The 23,139-nt window shown below is 39.8% G+C and overlaps 1 protein-coding gene across 8 annotated transcripts in view; it reads left to right on the forward strand.

Moving 5' to 3' along the window:
• The window catches only part of Cadps2 (calcium dependent secretion activator 2), a 529,236-nt gene that overhangs the window by 238,351 nt on the left and 267,746 nt on the right, over window positions 1-23,139 (forward strand). For all 8 annotated transcript variants that reach the window (XM_057791365.1, XM_057791395.1, XM_057791386.1 and 5 more), the window contains exons 5-6: window positions 4,526-4,762; window positions 8,748-8,869. In XM_057791365.1, coding sequence (XP_057647348.1) covers window positions 4,526-4,762; window positions 8,748-8,869 — 359 coding nt within the window. The remainder of the gene's footprint in view (window positions 1-4,525; window positions 4,763-8,747; window positions 8,870-23,139) is intronic.

The following is a 23,139-nucleotide window of genomic DNA, read 5'->3' on the forward strand; positions in this document are numbered from 1 at the left end:
TTGTTGCCATTTTTCCTCTTCTATTTGGCTTCATTCACCTCTGCTTTACATCAAAGCATTTGTTCTGTCCCTTCAGCTGGTCTTCCAGCCTCCACCCATCACCAGCAACACGACAACCACCTGAGTTCTGAAACTGGCTCAGTTAATTTCATCTGTCATGACCCTTTCTTCCTTGCTTCAAGGTTTTTGTCCAGACCCCATGTCCTTCTCACAACCATCTTTTTTGGACACTCAGGCTTCTCTTCCCTGTATTAGGTAGGCTTTCTACAGAGACAGAACCCACAGGAAGTCAGATAGATGGAGAAGAAGAAATGATATTCTCTACCTGTGTCTGTCTATGTATCTATCTAGATGGCTTGGAAACTCAGGAGGCAGTGGGGCCTTGTGTCTACAGCTGCAGAGCAGGCCTGTAGCAGGGAGATTCAAGCAGGACTTCTGAGTTTGCGGTCTTGAGGCAGAATTGCTGCTCTTCAGGACAAATTAGTCTCTTTGCTTACCAGTCTTTCAAAGCTTTCTGAATGAGGCCCACCCATACAGTCATTACATCCCTTTAACTAAGAAGTTGTGAACAAACATTTAGTCACCTCACACAGGGAATTGGTGTCGCACTAAAAGAAATATTTCACCCAAGTCCAGCTTAGTGAACCAGTGAGTGGTTTTTTTTGTTTTGTTTTATTTTTTCTCTCATAGGAGCATGGGTAAAAGGTTACTGACAGGAACATGTTTGCCTACACGTATGTATGTATAGTATGTGTGTATACTGTATGCATGCCTGGGTGCCTATGGAGACCAGAAGAGGGCACTAGATCCAGCATAACTGGAGTTTAGGGCAGTTGTAAGATGCCACACGGATGCTGGGATTCAAATCTCTGTCCTCGTAAGAGCACAAAGTGCTGTTACTTTCTCAGGCATCTCTGCAGCCCACGTGAATGTCTTCTGAATGGTGGAATCTTTACCTATACATTATCATCAGAAAGCCAGGACAGGACTGAATTCCTGACATATCTGTGAGACTCTTGACTTCTCCCATGCAGGAGCATACTTAAATAGGAAGGAAGAGGGACTTTCAGTATGGTTGAGATAACTGAAATTTGATCATATTTGCAAATACTTCCATTGCCTTTGTACTGAGTCTACCTTCATTAGTTCAAATGATACTGTAATCCTAAAATTATTACAGATTCATTGGGAACAGAAGTATTCCAGATTTGAAATTCTTCAGCTTTTAGCATATTTTTATATGCATGAGTAGTTTCAGCAGTAGGACCTTGTCTCAATAGAAAGTCTATTACCCTGATATTTCATCCCTTCTTTAAATAGGCTGAAGGTGACTTTGTACAGCCGTTTACTTGGTACACCTGAGTTTTGACTATATTTATCACACATTACGTATGTGGCATCAAAGTGCTCAAAAAGTTTCAGATTTTGGAGCATTTCATATTTGGGATTAAAGGAACCCCACCTGGGCAGTCATGAAAGACAAAGGAAAGATTTATCATCTTAGGGAGACTCGCCAATGGGCCTGGCTAGAAAGGGAGGAGAAAAGTATAGAGCAACAATAATAGAGACCTTTGCAGAAGACAAACTTTCATGTTATAACATGTATCACCATGTCAGATGGGGCCAAATGTTATAACATGTATCACCGTGTCAGATGGGTGCCAAATGTTATAACATGTATCACCATATCAGATGGGGCCAAATGTTATAACATGTATCACCATGTCAGAGGGGGCCAAATTAGAATTTCATTGATGGTGAAAACTCACAGTTAAACAACTTGAAAATAATGTCTAATCCCATTCACATAAATGATATTTAACTTGTGTCCTGATCTGATATATGCTCGCCACGTGTGTTTACAAGAGTCAACAAAAGCAGGGTTAAATGAAGTTGATGGAATATTTCCTATAAATACTGAATCTTTAAAAGAAGGTTTATGAGGATTTTTTTTCACAAAATCAATAAAAATGTAATATAGTCAGTTTTCCAGTTTCCTATTTGACAGATGATGGTGAAGTGTGTTTAGCAATACCTAATTACAGATAGGTTTCTGCCGTGTGCTAATGCTAGGTTTCATAAAACAACACCTTTAGAAACTTGAAAAAAACATGTATCTGAGCTTTCAAATATGTCTCAAGTTTTCTTTTTCTTTTTTTTCTTTCTGCTCCTCTGTGAACATAGAATTTTAAAAGGTAAAATTATGAAATCCATACAATTAGAAAATGAAAACATATTATTTTATTTCAATGCATTATCAGTGGGCAAGCCAGTGGAAGAGTAAAAAAATATTCCAAAGAGAATCTGAGAAAAAGGTTTTTGGGTGTCCTTTAACTTTCGTGAATTTGTTATAAAGTGTTTAATTTAAAATGCAGACTTATATTGTAGCCATGGGCTATTTTAAATAGGAGACAAACATTTACATCTTTTCCAGACAAAATCACAGAAGCTAACTCATACTTTTCTGGAAGTATTAATTGCTAGTAAACTTGAAGTGTAACGCAGTGCCTGGCCCCCTAGTGGTTAAAGATAAACATTACTCCTTTTATCTCCGAACAGATCTGTTCCCTCAATCTTCTGCCTCATTTCTGACCTTCACATGATTCTTCCCCACCTCCCACAAAGCTTTTAAAGCTTGTCCAGAAATATACAACTGGGTTTGGAGAGATGGCTTAGTGTTCAGGAGCACATGTTACTGTCAAGAGAAGACATGGATTCAGTTTCTAGCAGACCGATTACAAAATCATCCCTAACTCCAGTTCTAGGCGGATCCTAGCGCCCTCTGTTGACATCTGCAGGTATCAGATAGACTCATATACATAAAATTAATTAAATCATAAAAAAATACATAGCTGTGGTTTAATGACTTTTTTTTCTTTTTTGCCTTCGTTGAAAAATCATTGAGTCACTTTGATTATTTTCTAAGGAAACTAAGAAATTGTTTTGCTGGGTATGCAAAATTTCGATTTATTGATGAGGCGTCCAACGAATGTGAGGGTCTTGAAGAAAATTAATTATTAATGCAGAAATGTGATGTTTGTAAAAATCTGTATTTTACTATTGATCGTATGTAAATGATTTTAAGAGAAGAATCTGAAGGTTAAAGTGGAGAGCAAGCAGGCAGCTGGGCTCCTAGGTTGATTCCTGACCTGACGCCCTAGTCCTTGCAGTTAACAACCTGGTGCAATTGAGTCGGGTGCATTCGTTAGGAGCAAGCTGGATACATCCAGCCGCTGTGAGGGGATTATTAAAGATGAGGTTCTCAGTGGTACAAGTGGAAACAACAATAAAGGCAGGGATTGTCTGGAACATTCAAAAATCATTTGAAATGGGACCTTATGAAGCCTTCATCCTCAAGGCTTTAGTCTACACTGAGAGTGGCGGAACTCTGGACCTCACGGAATAGATGCATCCCCCTGACATTGCAGAGAAGAGCCAAGTGCCAAGTTAGCAAGGAGTAAAGACAGAAAATATGTTCTGTTCTGCTGTTTTATGGAGTATAAATTAGTATAACCTTCTCGGAGGACAACTTAGCTCTAAATATTATGTTATGTTTTAGATTTCAATTTATTTTGTGAGTATGAGTCCTTTGCCTGCAGGTATGTCTGTGCACCATACGCATGTCTGTGGGGGTCAACAGAGGGCAGTTGGAGCCCCAGGAACTGAAGTTACAGATGGGTGCCAGGTACCATGTGGGTGCTGGGAACAATTTCAGGTCTGCTGAAAGAACAAGTCCTCTCTACTATTTGAGCCATGTCTCCAGCCCCCAGGATGTCGCTTTTAATTGAGTATAATAAGTGAGAAAATGATTGCAGAGATAAAAAAAAATAAGCTGTCAATATACTCCTGAAATAAAATAGAATTTCCCACATTAATATTGTTATCTCATTTTCACTTAACAGATTTCTGTCATAAATTGGCCTTTTGCTTTAAATTCAGTTTTTTTCTAAATCTTAGTGAAAGACTGAATTGCAGCCATAAAGAATCTGCATGTTTGTGCAACATGGAAATTTCCAATTCTAGAAATATATCCATAATATTTACAGTAAAGGGGGTTTTAGTGTGAGTACTCATGTACAGAGGGTATAACTTCCCAATGGTGTTGTATATGTACGGTAAGAATGGTACCAGGAAAATGTTCCTCTGATTGGCTGAGCAGCGTGTCCTGGGTGTTTTCTTGCACACCACTTGCTTACTCCAAGTCTTTCAAAGATGGTGCTCACTGAGATGTATTTATACACTAAGCTGTTCCACAATATCTGTTTTTACCTGTGCTCATCTTATTAAAATGAGCAATATGAAAGAATATATACAATGTTATTCATTCCATACCACAGTGGTTCTACATAGAATATACAATGTACTTTTAGATATTGTCAAAACTACCAAAACCTGGGGCTTTTAAATCCCCAGATAGGGAAAGTGTCATAGAACCTCACAGGTGAGCCATGGCATCATGTAGTCTCTTCTGGTGTCGCTGTAATGGGACTGCCCTAACAACATTTTCTTTTTAATTGTTTTTAAGGAAAGAAGATTCCCCAGATTTATCTCAAAAGAAATGGAGAACATGTACATAGAAGAGTTGCGGGCCTCCGTGAATTTGCTAATGGCCAATTTAGAAAGTCTTCCTGTTTCAAAAGGTGGCCCAGAATTTAAATTACAAAAGTTAAAGCGTTCCCAGAATTCTGCATTTTTGGACCTGGGAGATGAGAATGAGATCCAGCTGTCCAAGTCTGACGTGGTGCTGTCCTTCACCTTAGAGGTAAGTGACTTTACTTTCCCTCACCCTCCCCACAGACATGGGCTGTGCTGGAATGCCTTTGACTTTTCTGGTTAGGTTTAGAATTTAAAGCAGGATAGTGTGTTTAGGAAATGTTAAAGCAGTCCTTGTTGTCTGAACCAATATGTTCTATATCCAGATGAATACAAGTTGTTTTCAATGTAGCACCCATGTTAGGATGAATGAAACAGCCATGAGTCATGGGTATGTGTCCTTTAAGCCAACGTAAGTACATTGACAAAGCATCAAATACACAGGGGTGCAAATAGAATTTAAACATATAAGTGACTCTGTCTAATCTGGCTTTTGATTAACTTGGGTTTTAGTTTACTTCTCCTGTGGGGTTAGCATTCTGGAGCTTAATCAAGCACAATGCTGTAAAGCACAGTGTTAGAGCTGTAATGATGAGGAGATTCTTTTTCAGGAATTCTACTTTTATTATAAAGATAGGAAAAAAAAGTCCAGAAGAGGAACAAATAGCACAGGATTAGAAATGTGTCTGCAAAGCCTCAGAATTGTATCCATTTTCTACTAATCCAGAGAAACTAATGCAAAGGCTGCTCACTCTTGTCCCTCAGGAGAGTGTGTTAATCTGTGTCAGTGTCCAGTCTAGACTTGTGGACTGTGTCTGTGGGCTTACACACCCATTCCCACAAAAGTCCTTGGAAAAAGACCTTCTATAAAGTAGATGATAAACGACTTCATTATTATAAAGAGTCAGGTCATCATTTATCTTTCATCCCGGCTTTTTCACCTCATGATATTGTTCTGTGTACAAATGACAGCAGTGTCAAGCCTAAATTTATAGTTTCTGAAGTTATGTGTGTGTGTGTGTGTGTGTGTGTGTGTGTGCATATTTGTGCTTACACTCGTGGGCCCATGCAAAAGCCAGAGGTTCACATCAGAGTGTCTTCGTCAATCATTTACCTTCTTACTTTTTGAGATTGGATCTCTCACTGGAAGCCCTGAGTTCTCCATTTCGGCCTCCCTGGCTAGTCAATGAGCCCTCATGATCTGCTGTCTCTAATGCAATCCCATCCCAGCACACAGCGCTAGGGTTATAGGCATTGCTACCACACATGCGTGCTGGGGATCCGAACTCGGGTCCTCATGATTGTAGAGCACGCTCTTTACTCACTGAGCCATCTGCCCAGCCCTTCTCCCAAAGCTTCCGCTGGAGTGTTATAGCTTTTTCTTGGACTGTGATTCTTGCTTTGTGTTATTCCCGATGCCACTGTTGGTATTTGCTGACTGGCCACGACAAGGACATCACATCTTGGGAGCTAGATTTTACATTCTTCCATGATGTTCAACTTGATAAGTGGTAGCAGAAAAAAAAACAAATGTCCGCCTTTGTTCATTTTTTTCTTTACTTAACGGACTTAAGAACGTGACAGCTGCCTGTCTTTCTTTACTTCCAGGATTGCTTTGTAGGTAAATGTGTTAAGTCTAGTGTCAGAGTGAATATATGTGGCTGTCTTGTAACTCAGTTCATCCTGGGTTTACCTGATGGGTTTGCCAAATTGCTTTGCCTCCAGGGTTTTTTTTTTTTCTGCATATGCAGCTTGAGTGTTTAATTTGGAACTACATAGTGGATTATACCTTAAATTTTCTCATCATCTCCTACCATAGATATTTAACTGACAGAAAAAGAAATGCTAACTTTTTTTATTTTTTTCCTCCTAAATCATGTAATTGCAGTGTAATTTTATTCTCATAAGACTTTGCATTTTAAATTTATGAGAAGAAAATATAGAGAAAATAATTTTAATGATATTTAATTTTTCATCTTAATAAATATTCAGAAGTAAAAATACAGTTCTGAACATTTCCCTTTTTATTGTTTAAAAGGCTTCAAAGATTATAAGTAACTTAGAGTAACTTAGGAGTTCTTTTTCCCTTTCAAAGTCAAGATTGGGCTCATATGGTGATGCCAAGTGACTGAATTGTTATTCTGTGTTTTATTACCAATATATTAGATTGAGCTATTGAGGTAGCAATGTAATCTCTAAAGAAAAGAATGCAGGCTGAAACTTCCTTTTGTGTGGTCTGAGAAACTTGCATATTTATAAAATTGTTTTGACAGCCTTTATTGCCATATCTGTCTAAGGCAGATATTTTGTGCCCACAGATGAATACAAATCTGTCTTCAGTGCCCACAGCGTTTCAGGGATGAGTTATGTGCCTCGCATCCCAATAAAATCATGCTAAGCAAGGACGGTTAGAATACCTGAGGGATGAGTGGCTAACCTTCCAACAGTCGGGCCCTTTAGGCAAAACACTCACATATCAGTTTTTAGGCTTCAAACTGGTTCAGTGTAGAATGTATCTTTTTGTTGTTGTTGTTTGTTTTTTGCTGTTTTGAGACTGGATTTCTCTGTGTAACTTTGGTGCCTGTTTTGGGACTAGTTGACCAGGCTGGCCGCGAACTCATTCACTCAGAGATCGGTCTGGTTCTGCCTCCAAAGTGCTGGGAGTAGAATGTATCTAAACCAAGAGATGAGTCCAGGATTCAGGAAGTAAAATACAGACTTGAAAAGCTTTGCTCCTATGCCCTTCCCTTGAGTGAATGGCTCTTGCTCCCTTTGTCTAACCGTTCATGTTGCTTACCGAGCTCCCTTTTGGCACAGCCGCACTGCCAGGTTGTGGCTCAGTGGCTTATCGCCATTAGAACCTAACTTCTACTATAGACCTGATGGCTGCAGGAAAGACAGCCAACCCACTTTCTGTTTACTGGTGTGTGGAAAACACCTAACTAGTGCCTGCGCTCAGGTCATGCAGTATATATTGAACACATTAAGGAAGTTTATGGTATCAAAAGCAGTTAGACCTATGGAATCACATTTGCATAATCTCCATGCACAAAGCTTGGAAGGATATCCTTAGAAGGAAGGATAAAGCAGAACACAAGAACAAGCCATGTAAGGGTGCATTAAAATCAAGCAAAATAAGAAGAGCACATGGTTGACAATCTAGGAGTCTGCTAACTCCACGAGGGATCTATGGGTTGATCTGGTTAATTTCACGTTGAACTTTTACACTAACATTAGGCTAGCAGCCCTTGTGCCTGCCTGTGGGTCTCCTGATACGTGATCACATCCCACCATTCTGCCCAGATGCCCACTTGTCATGTTCCTGCACCTGCTGTACACACACCTCCTTTCCTTTTATTGCAGGACAGCCTTGTCTATTTCTTCTCATTGCATTAGCCAGAGACAGACCGAGGAGAGACGATGCAGCATACAGTACAGCTCAGTTTTATTTTCTATACACCACGATTCGATTTTGTCAAGAATCAGCTGAAACAGCTACAATTCCATTAGCTAATGGTCTGTGACTATTGGTTCTTTCTCACTAATGTTTGGGGCTGGTTTTGTCCCCCTCCTTGAAAATTAGACCTATAGGGTTGTCTTTTTTTATTTATATGTACCAGACATACTAGTGATAACACTTTAGATTAAAGCTCAGTTGTTCTTTCTACTTCTGACTGTAAATCCTACTAGTCCTTTAAATGTGTTATTTATTCTTTGAAAGCTTGATACATGTGTATAAAGTATTTTTATCATATCAGTACCTTAACTCCCCTTCTCCAACTCTTTCAAAATATATGTATATGTGTGTCATATATGTCTCTCTCTCTCTCTCTCTCTCTCTCTCTCTCTGTCTCTTTCTCTCTCTCTCTCTCTCTCACACACACACACACACACACACATATCACAGTCCAAAATTAGTGTGACAAAAATGAACATTGGTTGAAGCCACCTCTGTACCATAGTTGACATGCCACGTCACACCTCTAAAGAAAACTGTCTTTCCCCTTCCCAGAAGCCATCAACTGCCATAGATCCTCAGCCAAGAGTGGGAATGGGGTCTTGTGAGATCCTTACCCAACTATCCTTGCTGATACTTCTCTGTGTTATTTACCAGTATCCACTTGTATATTAATTTCAAATTGTTTTATCTTTAGATTGTCATAATGGAAGTGCAAGGTTTGAAGTCAGTTGCTCCTAATCGAATCGTCTACTGTACAATGGAAGTGGAAGGAGGAGAAAAACTCCAGACGGACCAGGCTGAAGCTTCAAGGCCACAGTAAGCTCACTGGAAAAAAAAATACGCTTTATTTCATCCAATTAAAAGTATCTTTTATGATATTATACCTAGGAACTGAAACCATTTGGCTAGCTTTGTATCACCTGTATTAGAATCACATTTTTCTTTTTATGATACATATTTTTAATTAAAACATAATCACATCATTCTCCCTTTTTCCCCCCTCCAAATCCTCCATGTCTCCTCTCTTCCACTCTTTCCATGTCCCCACCACCACTACCTCTCAAATTGATACAGATTTGAAGCTGATCACTGTGCAACAAAACATTTGTTTTTGGTACAGGGGTTATTTGGAACCTGTGTAGATTACTGAAATTGTGCCATGGTAGCTTCCTCTTTTCTATGGTTCTATAGTATAGATGTCCTGCACTGAGGCTTGGAACCATCCATTCAGTAAGTCGTTAAAGAATAGTACCACAAAAAAAAAAAAAAAAAAAAGAATAGTACCACACAAAAATCAGTAATGATGCAACTGCCTTGTGCTGACTTACCATGTTTCAAATTTTGAAAATGACTAATGACGCTGAAAAGATACTGTCTTTACCTGATTTACCTTTGGGAAGCTTTGCCATCTCTAATAGAAATTGCTTCTCTGGGCTAGGTAATACATGGGGAATGCTTGGATCTCCCTGGGAAGGGGAAATAGTAAAGATTCTCCGAGTGGACTGGGGGCCAATGGGGATGGGAACTTGAGGGATTGGGATGGGTGGGAATGGAAAATACTAAACAAGATATCTGGAAGGAGGAAGGTATTTCGGGGTCAGGTAGAAACCTGATGTAAGGGAAACTCCCATGAATCTACAAAGATGACCCCAGCTAAGAGTCCTAGCAATAGTGGGTATGTAGCTTGAACTGGTCATCTCCTATAATCAGATTGGTAGCTACCCCAATTGTGATCAGAGAACCTTCATTCAGTAACTGATGGAAACAGTAGCAGAGACCCACAGCCAAATATTAGGCTGAACTCTGGGAATCCTGCTGAAAAGAGGAAGAAAGGGTGGTAGCAGTCAGAGGGGTCAAGGACATCACAGGAAAACCCACAGAAACAGCTAACCTGGCTCATAGGAACTCAGAGACTTAACCAACAACCAGGGAGCCTGCATATATGTGACATTCATGTAGGTTGGTCTCTTTGGGGGACACAGTGGAGGCAGGGGCTGTATCTAATGTTCTGGCTGACTCTTGGGAACCTGTTCCTCATACTAGATTGCCTTTCGCTGCCTAAACACAATGGAGAGTCTTACAGCAACTTGATATGCCATCCTTTGTTGGTACCCTGGAGAAGCCTGCCACTTTCTGAGCAGAAACAGAGGGAGAGTGGGTTGGGGGTCGAGGAAGTGGCAAATGGGAGGAGCATAGGGAAGGGAATCTGTCATAATGTAAAATAAATAAATTAAGTTTTTAAAGAAATGAAAAGAAAGAACCATAAAAAAAAAAATGCCTCTCTGGCCTGAGGGAGTCAAATGTTCATTGGAACCTTGTTTTTAGAACATATCTATTTTCTTTCTTGCATTATGACAGTGTATACGTTGACCATTCAGGAAAGTTCTGTAGCAGTAGTCCGCACTGGCTAGACACTGAAGATGACATGAGTGGAAACCACATTGGTTTCAAGTGGGAACTTGGGCAAGATCCAGAGGATTATGTGTTGCAATCAGAGGTTGCAAACAGAGTCATGAGGTGACCCGAAGCAGCAGTTCATTTTCCCTGGGACCCAATCCACTGCTCCTCCATTTCATATATGTGTACAATTAAATGCAGTTCTAGGTCCTAGCATGTTCTATTCCCAACTCATGTTTTTTTTTTTTTCTTTTTTTCTTGTCTTACCAACTCATTATTGTTACTGCTTGGCTTGTTGGGTGTGGAGTATGGGAACCCTATAGAAAGTGGTTCGTAAAATTTATGCCACTATTGTTCTGTTGGGTATACATTGCCAGTCTGGTCATCATTGTAGCACTCAGGATTCACAATTAAGTGATGACTCTTCTCTCACAGCAACCTACATAGCACATACATACCTCCTGGCACAATGAAGCTGACCATTAGGAAGGAAGTATCCAGGTATCAACCTCATTGCTCTATGGCAGTGGTTCTCAACCTTCCTAATGCTGCAACCCTTTAATACAGTTTCTCGTGTTGTGGTGACCCCAATCTTAAAATTATTTTTGATCCTACTTTATACCTAAAATTTTGTTGTTGTTATGAATTGTATTGTAAATATCTGATATGCAGGGTATCTGGTTTGTGATCCCGAAATGGGTTGTGATCTACAGAGTAGGAACTGCTGCTCTCTGACCTGTGGTCACAGTACATGATATCTACAGCAATAGGGTGTTACCATAATGTTCTAGAAGAAACCAAGAGAAATGCCGCTAGCCTGTATTGTTTTGGAAGTCTCTGGGACCAAGGCTGACATCCTAAGCCTGGCAATAGCTTTATCTGATGACCTGGTGGTCTGTTCTTGCCTCTACTCATTGTTCCAGGAAAGAACACGTCAAGGTGGACGATAAAAGAATGGAATCATAAAATGTTTATTCTGTATGGTTGGCTTTTATTTATTTAGCATAGCTTCTACAAAATCTTATATTCAGCTTATTTACGTATTTCTTTAACACAAATTTTTCACAAAATAAAAGGTTTTATTATTTGTTGCCCATTAAATTTCTAAGATAATATAGTTATTAAAATATTCTGATAGGGAGCTTATTAATGAATATTTTAGTCAATTCTTTACTCTTGCAGAGAACGTTTTACAGTAGTAGTAACCTAGTACTCCTTTAGACTGTTCTTCACAAAGAAATCTGACCTTTCTGGTTTGCTGTGAATACTGAGTGACTTTTAAAATGAATAAAAAAAAATTGAATGTATGGCCGTTTCCTGGGGCAGATAGTCTTGAACACACCTCCTGAGTGCTAACCAACTGCAGCTTCCTGGTGCGGTCGCTTTAATCCCAAACTCGTCTTGCACAACAGGAAAAAGATTCATCTCTTCCATCATCATTCTGAATTATGCCTCAGACACGTTTTCTAAATTTTTTTTTATTGCTTCAACAGTTTGTGCTTTGTTGGAGATAAATTCATCCTTCTGTCTGATACTAATTAAGGTGCCTTATTTAGTCCATATTTCCAATAAACATAATCAAGAGTTTTAGCCATTACCTATTTCATTCCTGTAGTTCAGAATTCTTGCCAGTAATTAGGCAAAAATAGCAAGGAAGTTTGGTTATTACTCAGAGTATGAAACTTGAAGTCCAATGAAAATAATATTGACAGATAAGTTTAAAGGATTTGCTAACTTGGTAAAGTGTCTCCTTTATGTCAATGTTTTGATATACAGAAAGGAAGAAGAGAATGGGGAGAAATTATTTTTGCCAAGGCAAGTTTTACCCAGGGATGAGACATAAAAATGTTTTTGATACAGTGTTGTGGCATTTAACCATTTTCCCGTATCTCCTTCATCTGAGGTTTATCCCAGAGCAGGAAAGCACCTGAAGGAAATAGAGGGATAGTAAATAATGACAAGTGAGGACAGGATTTGTTATGCTCATATAGTGGACACAGATTTCCTGATGTGTCTGTACCTTCTAAGACCTATTCCTTCCAGTGCCAATCATCCCTTGAGGGCATGCACACCCTCGGGACCTTATGATCTCACAGGCAGGATCTAGATAAGTCTTGGTTCTCTGTAAATAAAGGCAATGAAATTATTTCAACTAAACACAAAAGAGCTAACCTCATAAATTTTAAATGTATAATTTAGTATAATAATAAAGCATATACTATTAATCAGAACAATGAATTAAATATTGGTACATTCATTTGTTAAGACAAAACAACCAAATAGATAGAGGTTAAACACTTGAAATTTCAGTATTAGGAAAGTTGAGGCAAAAGGATAGCAATTTTGAAGCCAGACTGGGATATCTCAAGACCTTCAGAACCCAACCCCTAACAACAGCACATTGATACCACAGCCTCTGTATCTTCTTCGTCCTCTGGAGCTATATGATTAGACTACTGATTCTCTGCTTCCCATCTCTCTAGAGGAGTGAGATAAATTGATGTCACATCGTTAGAGAAATCTATTTATGATTGCTAGGCAGAATTATGAGAAGTATAGTTTACTTCTGATAGACATTTATGTAAACTTAATATTTTTTTTGTTTTTTTTTTTATTTATTTTTTTTAATTAATTTATTTAATTATTAAAGATTTCTGCCTCTTCCCCGCCACCACCTCCCATTCCCTCCCCCTCCCCCAATCAAGTCTTCCTTCCTCCTCAGCCCAAAGAGCAAGCAGGTTTCTCTGTCCTGTGGGAGGTCCAAGGACCACCCACCTCCATCCAGGTCTATTAAGGTGAGCATCCAAACTACCTGGGCTCCCACAAAGCCATTACGTGCAATAGGATCAAGAACCCATTGCCATTGTTCTTCAGTTCTCAGTAGTCCTCATTGTCCATTATGTTCAGCGAGACCGGTTTTGTCCCATGCTTTTTCAGTCCCCGGCCAGCTGGCCTTGGTGAGTTCCCGATAGAACATCCCCATTGCCTCAGTGTGTGGGTGCACCTCTCGCGGTCCTGAGTTCCTTGCTCGATCTCACTCTCCTTCTGCTCCTACTTTGGATCGTGAGACTTCAGTCCAGTGCTCCAATGTTGGTCTCTGTCTCTGTCTTCTTTCATCGCCTGATGAAGGTTAATATTCAGGGGGATGCTTATATGTTTTTCTTTGGGTTCACCTTCTTATTTAGCTTCTCTAGAATCACGAATTATAGTCTCAATGTCCTTTATTTATGGCTAGAAACCAAATATGAGTGAGTACATCCCATGTTCCTCTTTTTGGGTCTGGCTTACCTCACTCAGGATAGTGTTTTCAATTTCCGTCCATTTGTATGCAAAATTCAAGAAGTCATTGTTTTTTACTGCTGAGTAGTACTCTAATATGTATATATTCCATACTTTCTTCATCCATTCTTCCATTGAAGGACATCTAGGTTGTTTCCAGGTTCTGGCTATTACGAACAATGCTGCTATGAACATAGTTGAGCATATACTTTTGTTGTATGTTTGGGCATCTCTTGGGTATATTCCCAATAGTGGTATTGCTGGGTCGAGAGGTAGGTTGAACCCGACTTTCCTGAGAAACCGCCACACTGCTTTCCAAAGTGGTTGCACAAGTTTGCATTCCCACCAGCAATGGATGAGTGTGCCCCTTTCTCCACAACCTCTCCAGCAGAGGCTATCATTGGTGTTTTTGATTTTAGCCATTCTGACCGGTGTAAGATGGTATCTTAAAGTTGTCTTGATTTGCATTTCCCTGATTGCTAAGGAAGTTGAGCACGATCTTAAGTGTCTTTTGGCCATTCGAAAAAATCAGTTGCCTTCCTATACACTAAGGATAAGGAAGCAGAGAGGGAAATCAGAGAAGCATCACCTTTCACGATAGCCACAAATAGCATAAAATACCTTGGGGTAACTCTGACCAAGGAAGTGAAAGATCTATTTGGCAAGAACTTTAAGTCTTTGAAGAAAGAAATTGAAGAGGACACCAGAAAATGGAAGGACCTCCCTTGCTCTTGGATTGGGAGGATCAACATAGTAAAAATGGCAATTCTACCAAAAGCAATCTATAGATTCAACGCAATCCCCATCAAAATCCCATCAAAATTCTTCACAGATCTGGAGAAGACAATAATCAACTTTATATGGAAAAACAAAAAACCCAGGATAGCCAAAACAATCTTATACAATAAAGGATCGCCTGGAGGCATTACCATCCCTGACTTCAAACTCTATTACAGAGCTATAGTACTGAAAACGGCTTGGTACTGGCATAAAAACAGAGAAGTCGACCAATGGAATAGAATAGAAGACCCTGACTTTAGCCCACAAACCTATGAACACCTGATTTTCGATAAAGGAGCTAAAAGTATACAATGGAAAAAAGAGAGCATCTTCAACAAATTGTGCTGGCAAAACTGGAAGTCAATCTGTAGAAGAATGAAAATAGATCCATATCTATCACCATGCACAAAACTCAAGTCCAAATGGATTAAAGACCTCAATATCAGTCCAAACACACTGAACCTGATAGAAGAGAAAGTGGGAAGTACTCTACAACACATGGGCACAGGAGACCACTTCCTACGTATAACCCCAGCAGCACAAACACTAAGGACATCATTGAATAAATGGGACCTCCTGAGACTGAGAAGCTTCTGTAAAGCAAAGGACACTGTCACTAAGACAGAAAGGCAACCAACTGACTGGGAGAAGATCTTCACCAACCCCGCAACTGACAAAGGTCTGATATCCAAAATATACAAAGAACTCAAGAAATTAGACCGTAAAAGGTTAATCAATCCAATTATAAAATGGGGCACTGAGCTGAACAGAGACTTTTCAACAGAAGAAGTTCAAATGGCCTAAACTTAATATTTTAACTGAATTGTTATTATCATTGCACCAATATGATTGTCAAAACAATAAGAATATTGCAGCTACAAATATAGAGCTTCTTAGAATAATACAAGGACTAGGGCAATATTTTAGAGATTAAATATACAGATTGTATACAATCTAAAATAGAATATCTTTCTTAAAGTTATATTCATTTCTCATTTAATTTATTTTTTCTCATTTAATTTATTAATATTAGAATTTTGAGGTGTAATTTATTAAATATTTGTAGATTAGAAATAGAATATGCTATATTTTGAATAGTATATCAAAAATTGGCAAAGGAATACATTTGAATTACATGCAGGTTTTTTCTTTTCTCATTTTTGTCATTAAAATTATGACAGATTGCTTGCTCTTATTAAAGTCTCTAGAAGTGACATTTTGCTAGGAATGATACAGAGCAAAGTGGACTCTAAGAAGACAGACAGTGGCCTAAAACAGGCATTAAATGCATTGAGAATATATGTGTAAGTAAAGAAAGTTAATCTGGGGAATTTCATAATTGAAGACATGATCTAATGTGAATTTTGAATAGTTAGTGTTCCGGACTGTAGTCGAAGAGCACACCTAAGCTACAGTGGAGAGCAACAGTGACATTTGGAGACCCCCATCTCTTTAGGGTTCCTTATGCTTCTGCAGTAGGTTTACAGCTTGCTGATAGCTTGCCTCTTTTACAGCAGTCTCTCGAAGTTGTTACTGTTTCATTTCATTTGGGCAACCCTCCATTGTATCAGCTACTAAGTGTGAGCAGGCATGAGTGGGTAGGTCATGGCTTGTCAGCGGTTGTTACCCAGCTGTCCTCTGCAATTAGGAGTCTCCTTCAGAAGGATTCTTCACAGATACCATGTCTTTCCTCGCCTCTTTCAAAGGTGTCTCGTGGCTGTATCAGAATCTTCATGCCAGTTCATGTCAAAATCCACTTGTTTTTCCCCCTTTTCTTTCTTTCTCTTTCTTTTCCTTCCAATCTAACCAGAAGCTTGCAATAGGGAAAAGATATTATAATTTGGTCTTCTTATTCTATCCTTTAAGGGGCAAAAAAGAAAGAGGGGAGAGAATAGAAAGGGGGAACATTGGGAGACATTGCCTGCCTGCTTGCATGCCTGCTTGCTTAATTCATATATTCTGAGCTGTCCTTGTACTCACTGTGTAGCCAAGGCTGAGACTGAACTTCCTGTCATCCTGCCTCCACCTCCTAAGTGCTGAAGTTACAGGCATGCTTCTCCACACTCAGCTTATGTGGTGCTGGGAATTGAACCAAGGACTTCTATGCTATAGGCCAGAGTTGTGTCAACTGAGCGGCTCCCACCCCCATTCTGCTTCCTTTTCCTGTTTATCCACTCGTTCTACAAGGTTTCATTGGGGTTTGGTTTGAAAAGAAACAGGGAAACGCCTTTCTTTATATATGCTCTTCAGATTTGTCCCTTGGACTTCAGCACGCATGGATCCTATGATCCTGTGGTAACACGGGGCATGGCCATCCATCACAGACCCCAACTGCACAGACCTAGGACACAGACCCAGACATGGCCCTTTGCAGCAGCTTGGGCCCCAATGTCAAGAGTCACCATGGCCCTGGTGGCAGCACAAACCACCCAGGTCAGTGTCATGTTGGTGGCAGCGAGGTTCTTGGACACCAACATGGTCTCAGGAGGCTGACCAGACCCTTGGCATCCACACAGCCCTCGGTAATAACAGGAGTCATGGACATGGCTGCTGCAGGGTAGAACAGGTCTTTGATGCTCTTCTCTCCCTTCACCAGTTCCTAGGTCTTCTGCTGCTGTTACATCTCTCAGAGAATGATGCAGCCCAGGGCTGTCCTCATCACTGTCCCACTGAGCTAGTGAACTAAATATGTAATCCATGTATTTTGTTTATGTTTAAACTTCCTTTACATGGCAGAGGGACAAGAAATGGGAGGCTCCTTGAAGACAAGGTTTGTATATGGTACCACTGGGTTCTGCACTGGCACTATCACAGTAAGAGATCTTGCAGGTGCTCCAATAATCTGCATACAAGCATTTATAGAGCAGAGGAGGAGGGAACTTGCTGTGAGATTGTGCCTCCTAGGATTGACAGAAGCTACACCCATAAAGTCTCAACAATATGACTGCCTAAATATGAAATGAATAACTGCAACACCAATAGAAGGAATGAAGTGGCCAGGCGAATGTTCAGCTCATAAACTCTACCCAATCACCGCAAAGAATGCAGCAAACTAAGGAAAGCTGAGAACAGGAGAAATGGTCTTTCCCAGAGAAGAGCACACCCATCGGGTTGTCCAGTGCCAAGTGGTCAGCCCTGAAACCATGCATACACGTCTACCAGTTGGTCCCTGTCTTCTTTCCTACCCAGAATTCCTATATTTCTAGATATTCCATAGAAAACATTCTCTCCAAGAGCTCAGTTCTTTTCTTGTGTGTGTTCAGTTAGGTAGGCTGGAGTTACATAATCGCTTTTGTACATGTGCATCTCTGGCTGAGACAGTATTTTCTAAACTGAGCTGTGAGGCCTCCTGGATAAACAAGACAGTTTGCTTCCCAGGAATAATTCAGTCCAAGGCTGCTGGTGTTAGCAGAACTGACAAATGACTTTCCTGGCTCCACGAGAACTCCCCCCTACCCCTGTTCTGTCTAGGAAAGGGCCTGTTACCTGCAAAGCTCGTCTTCATCCTCCTTTCACGATTATTCTTTGCCTGTTTTCCAGGAGAAAGAGATCCCTCTCATGCAACTCCTTCCTCCTGTGTTGATTCTTCCCCAGAATCGAAAGCCCTCCAGGGCAGTACTCAAAAGAGAAATATTACTGTTGATTTTGAGAAAACGATTGGGTTATGATTCAATCAATCCTTTTGCAAATTAGATGTCTTCCACTACTTTGTTTTCAACTGAGCTGATGGATTTATTCGAACTTTTACCTGCTAAATAATTGAAAGCTAGATTTTGTCTGTTAATCACTGTATGCCTTGGAGACATTTACATAGAAAAGAAGCAAATTGATGGGAATCATGATCATAATAGTCCCATACACTCATTCTCTTAGCTCTTATAACAGAAAAATGAAAACTTGGAATAATATCCAGGCTGAACCCTGACTCACTCTAGCATTGAACACTGGGAACCCATGGACATAGCTGTTCAGGAAACAAAGCATAGGCTGCTTCTTTGAGATGCACGTTTACAAAATTAATTTACACTTTATCACTTACACTGACGTTCGTCAAGTACTAGTAATCCTAAGAAAAACTAAATTCAGGTGTTTTACTAAAGGGACATTCTAGTGAGAGCAAATAATCATTTTCTTAGACAAAAATTGGATATAGATAGATCCCTATCAAACTATCAAAGTTTGCTCACTCATTAATATACATTATGATCAAATTCTAAGCCTCTTGAGAAGTAAAATCAAAGAAGCAGTTCCTGGAAAGGGGGACTGCTGTGTGTCCTGTTAATCACTGTACTACTCCGCTTTAAGTGGATGGTGCTGCAGACAGTGCTGTGAGCATTAGATAGCATAGATTCTACTTAAAGAGAACATCATGGTTTTTATGTTAAATGCCAGTGTTTAAAATACACCACAAATCACCACCCTTTGCAACTCTTCAGATTTACAGCAAAATTTCTAAATGTCTACCTTCAAATGTGTGAAGAGGTTATGTCGCTTTGCAGAAGATTTGAAGGCGGCTTGTCTAAGAGCTGCTGGATCCTGGAGTCAGAACCAAGCCTTCAGGTCAGGAGACTTGTAGCTGTGATGCACACGAAAATCCCACAGAGTCAGAGAGTTGCCTTCACTCTCAGCACAATCCCACAGCCCCAGGAAGCTGCCTGGACCCCTCTAGTGCAGGGGTACAGATCAGAACGATCTGCAGGCCATGGAAAACACATCTAGTGTTACACAAAAAAGTAATGCTTAGAGCACCCCAGGCAGAAAAGTACAGTTCTTTCTACCTTTGCCGGCGTCCTCTGAAGAATCCAGGAATGTGGAAAGTGAAGAGGAAGCGTAAAGCCATTTAAAAAAATCTTGTTGAATACCATTTTTGTGGTTTGTTAACAAGTATATAATTTGAAGAAATGCCAACAGCTATAATTATTAAAGTATAAATATATGAGGTAACTGTTAAGAAAGTAAATAATCTTTAAAATAATTCACACAAACACACACAAGAAAAGTCAGGCACAGATGGCACATTTTTTTAGTTCCAGCACTTAGTGGACAGAGGCAGGTCGATCTCTTTGAGTTCAAGGCCAGCCTGGTCCGCAAAGTGAGCTCCAAGACGAGAAACATTGGTTTTAAAAAAAATCAAAGGGGGAAAAGAAGAATTCAGTTGTCAATGGTGGTATTTTGTAGTGTGGGTTTCCACCATGTCCTCAGATTATGTAATGAATCTCACAGCTGGTTTAGTTTGATCTCTTGTCATCAATGCTACTGCATCTCCAGAACTCGATCATCTTCTACCTGAGCATTTTGCATCTTTTCTGTCCTTTAGTTAGTCCTGCCCCCTGTCCTCCATGCCCCACCCCCAAACTGCTTTCGGCAACCAGTGTTGACTCTTAGTTGCATTTACTCTTTTACTTTTCCATGTACAGGAAACCACACAGCAAGAGAATTGTCTCGTAAGCTTGAGACATTGATTTCAGGGTTATTGTGAAGGACGTTTATCAGAATAACATGGGCCTCGGATGAATCATGAAATATACCAGGGTATACATCCTAGCATTTACTCCGATTAGCTGTGGTATCATAGATACTTAAGGCTCTTTGAGTCTGTTTAGAAACAGTGGTACCTGTTGGAAGGAATGTTTTATAGATCAAAGTACATGTGTAGCAATTCTCAGCTCCGCTCCTCTGCCTTTACCTCTGCCTATATTCTTGCTCTTTTTTCTGTTAACCTGTGTTTGATTTGTTCCATCGTGTTTTCTCCCACTCTGGCGTTCACGTTTCTGCTGTCTTTAAACTTTCCTTCTGGCATCCTGGCTTTAAGTCCAGGAATTTCTTGATGCTGGGGGAGGAAGATAAACTAACCTTAAGGAACTACTGAGTGCTCTTGAGACCATCAAGAATTATTTCAGGAAGTGAAATGTGCTTTTGTTTTTTGAGTCCTGTCTGGGATTTTTTGGCTTGGATACTTGTATTGTTATCTGATATTTATTCAGCAAGCACCCCCTTTTTTTAAGACCTGAGAGTTAATTTCCATCAAATGGATGTGGTTTTCAGCATGAATAATGCCCCTGTGTCAGTCATGATGGGAAAACACCCTTTGGCTGTCATGTATTCGCTATCAACACTGGTTCTGTTTCTCAGTTGATGTCATAGAAGATTTATATCTGTTCTGGTAAAACTCAGCTGTCAAAAGACCTCAAGTGCTCTGCTGTAAATGTTGGCAGAAATCTTGCAGCCGTGTCTCCCATCTTGGCATTGTGTTAATATATTATGTCCAGGGTACTCAACGGTTGTACATTTTGGAGTTGTGGACTTGAAATGCAGCTGGGGACTGGCACTGGGAACATAGATCAGCAGAAGAAAGACAGGGCTGATAACAAATGCAACTTTGTATTATTGGGATCCTGTGAGACTCAAGAAAATCTGAAGGAGTTTGTAGAACCCCTTGGAATCTTCCTACTCCTTTTCCTATTACAACGATGCACCAGAAATGCAATAAAGGAAGGAGATTCATTGAGCTCAGTTTTTGGAGGCTCAACATTTAAACAGCATGATTCTAGTGTTGAGGCCCCTTTCCCATCACTGCATCATACATTGGTGTGTATCATGGCAGAATCACCTATGAGATGGAGAGGTCACGTGGTGAAGCAGGAAATCAGAGAAGGACGGAGGAAGGACAAAGCTTGCTTCTTTGTAACAAACCATTAGTGACATTAACCCAGGATGTCTTTAGAGTGGCACCACTGCCTTCCTCTCCATGGCTTCCCCTCCCCAAGGCTGCTAAACAGAGGACCATTCTCTTAACACTAAGAACCCATGAAGCAGCTGGAGACAGAGGCCAGTCCATTTTCACATCAAAGCAAGCTGCTCACAGTCTACTCATGGTGAGGAGGAGACATAGGATGTTGTTTAAATAAATCATGGAATTCAAATAGCACTGGTGAGCTGAGGAGTCAAGGGAGGCAGGAGCCTAAAATGCCGTGCTTTCTCATTCAACTATACTTGAACTTGAGTGTACAACCTTTTGCTAGGCCCTCTCCAGCCTCAAGCTCTGATCAATGCTTTAAGACCAGTTTGACTTCAAAGAGGCTGTTCTAAGAACACACTCTTCTGTTTTGGATTTTTTTTTTACTTTCCATATGTTTATGCATGTGTATTTATTTGCATTCACGTATGTGTATAGGGGCCCTTATGTAGACATGCTTGTTGGCTTGTTGTGTGTCTGTGGAAGTCAGATGTCGTTCTTCAGAAACCATCTGTTATTTTTTTTTTTTTTTTTTTAGACAGGATCTCTCACTGGGCTGGAGCTCACCAAGTAGGTTAAGTTGTTTTGGCCAGTAAGTTCTGGAGATCAGCCAGTCTCTACCTCCTCAGAACTGCGATTCTACCTGCACCACCATGCCCAGCTTTGTGTGTCTGTGTGTGTGTGTTGATTCTCAGGATCAGGCACAGGTCTTTATGATTACAAAACAAGTACCTTAACAACTGAGACCTATCCCCATTCCTAGAATACTCTTTTTTATTAAGAATTGTCTTTAATATTTAACATTAATACACCATTTTATCTTTCAGTTTTTATATTCAGTTTAGCGACATGTGACTTTTTAGAAAATTTGCTAATTTTTAATGCCCATATATGCATACATATACACTTTATATAGTGTTTTACAGTTAGTTGATTATATGGAATATAATTATAGTGCTTGTGATAAGGCTAAAGGGCTGAAGAAATGACCAGCACTTAAGAGAGCATACCGTTCTCCCAGAAGTCCCCAGCTTGTTTCCATCAGGCAGCCCCATAGCCTTGGAACTCCATCTTCAGGCCTCTGCAGGTACTGCAGTCACATGTACATACCCCCACACAACACACACAAACACATAATTTAAAACAAACACAAATCTCTGCAAATGAAGTTTACTTGATACTGTTTATCTCATTCATCCAAATGGGTAATTGACATTTGAAAAAAAACTAGACTTACTTTTCTTGCCCTTACTTTGATCATGATTCTCATCTGTGCATTGTCTAATTATATGCAGAAACATTCAGCTCAAACCACCTTAATGACACCTTTGCCTTGCTGAAGAATTTTTGCAAATATATGTTACATTAATTTTTCCTTGTATCTTCTGTTATCTTTGACATTCTGTCACTGAATAAAGTTAATTGAAAGTCGATTTTTTTTTAAGTCAGTGTGTTAAAAATAACCACAAAGGTTATTTGGAATTTTGATGTCTAATTTCTTGAGTCTGTTACATATTTTGGAGATCAGTCCTCTGTCTGATGTGGGGTTGGTGAAGGTCTTTTCCTATTCAGTAGGCTGCCTTTTTGTCTTATTGACTGTGTCATTGGCTTTACAGAAGCTTCTCTATTTTAGGAGGTTCCATTTATTTATTGTTGCTCTCAGTGTCTGTGCTACTGGGGTTATATTTATGAAGTGGTCTCCTGTGCCCATTCATTGAAGGCTACTTTCCACTTTCTCTTCTATCAGGTTCAGTGTGGCTGGATTTATATTGAGGTCTTTAATCCGTTTGGACTTGAGTTTTGTGCATGGTGATAGATACAGATCTATTTTTATTCTTCTGCATGTTAACATCCAGTTATGTCAGCACTATTTGTTGAAGATACTTTCTTTTTA

This window comes from Chionomys nivalis, chromosome 1 (genome assembly GCF_950005125.1).
Source record: "Chionomys nivalis chromosome 1, mChiNiv1.1, whole genome shotgun sequence".
NCBI classification, from domain to species: Eukaryota; Metazoa; Chordata; class Mammalia; order Rodentia; family Cricetidae; genus Chionomys; species Chionomys nivalis.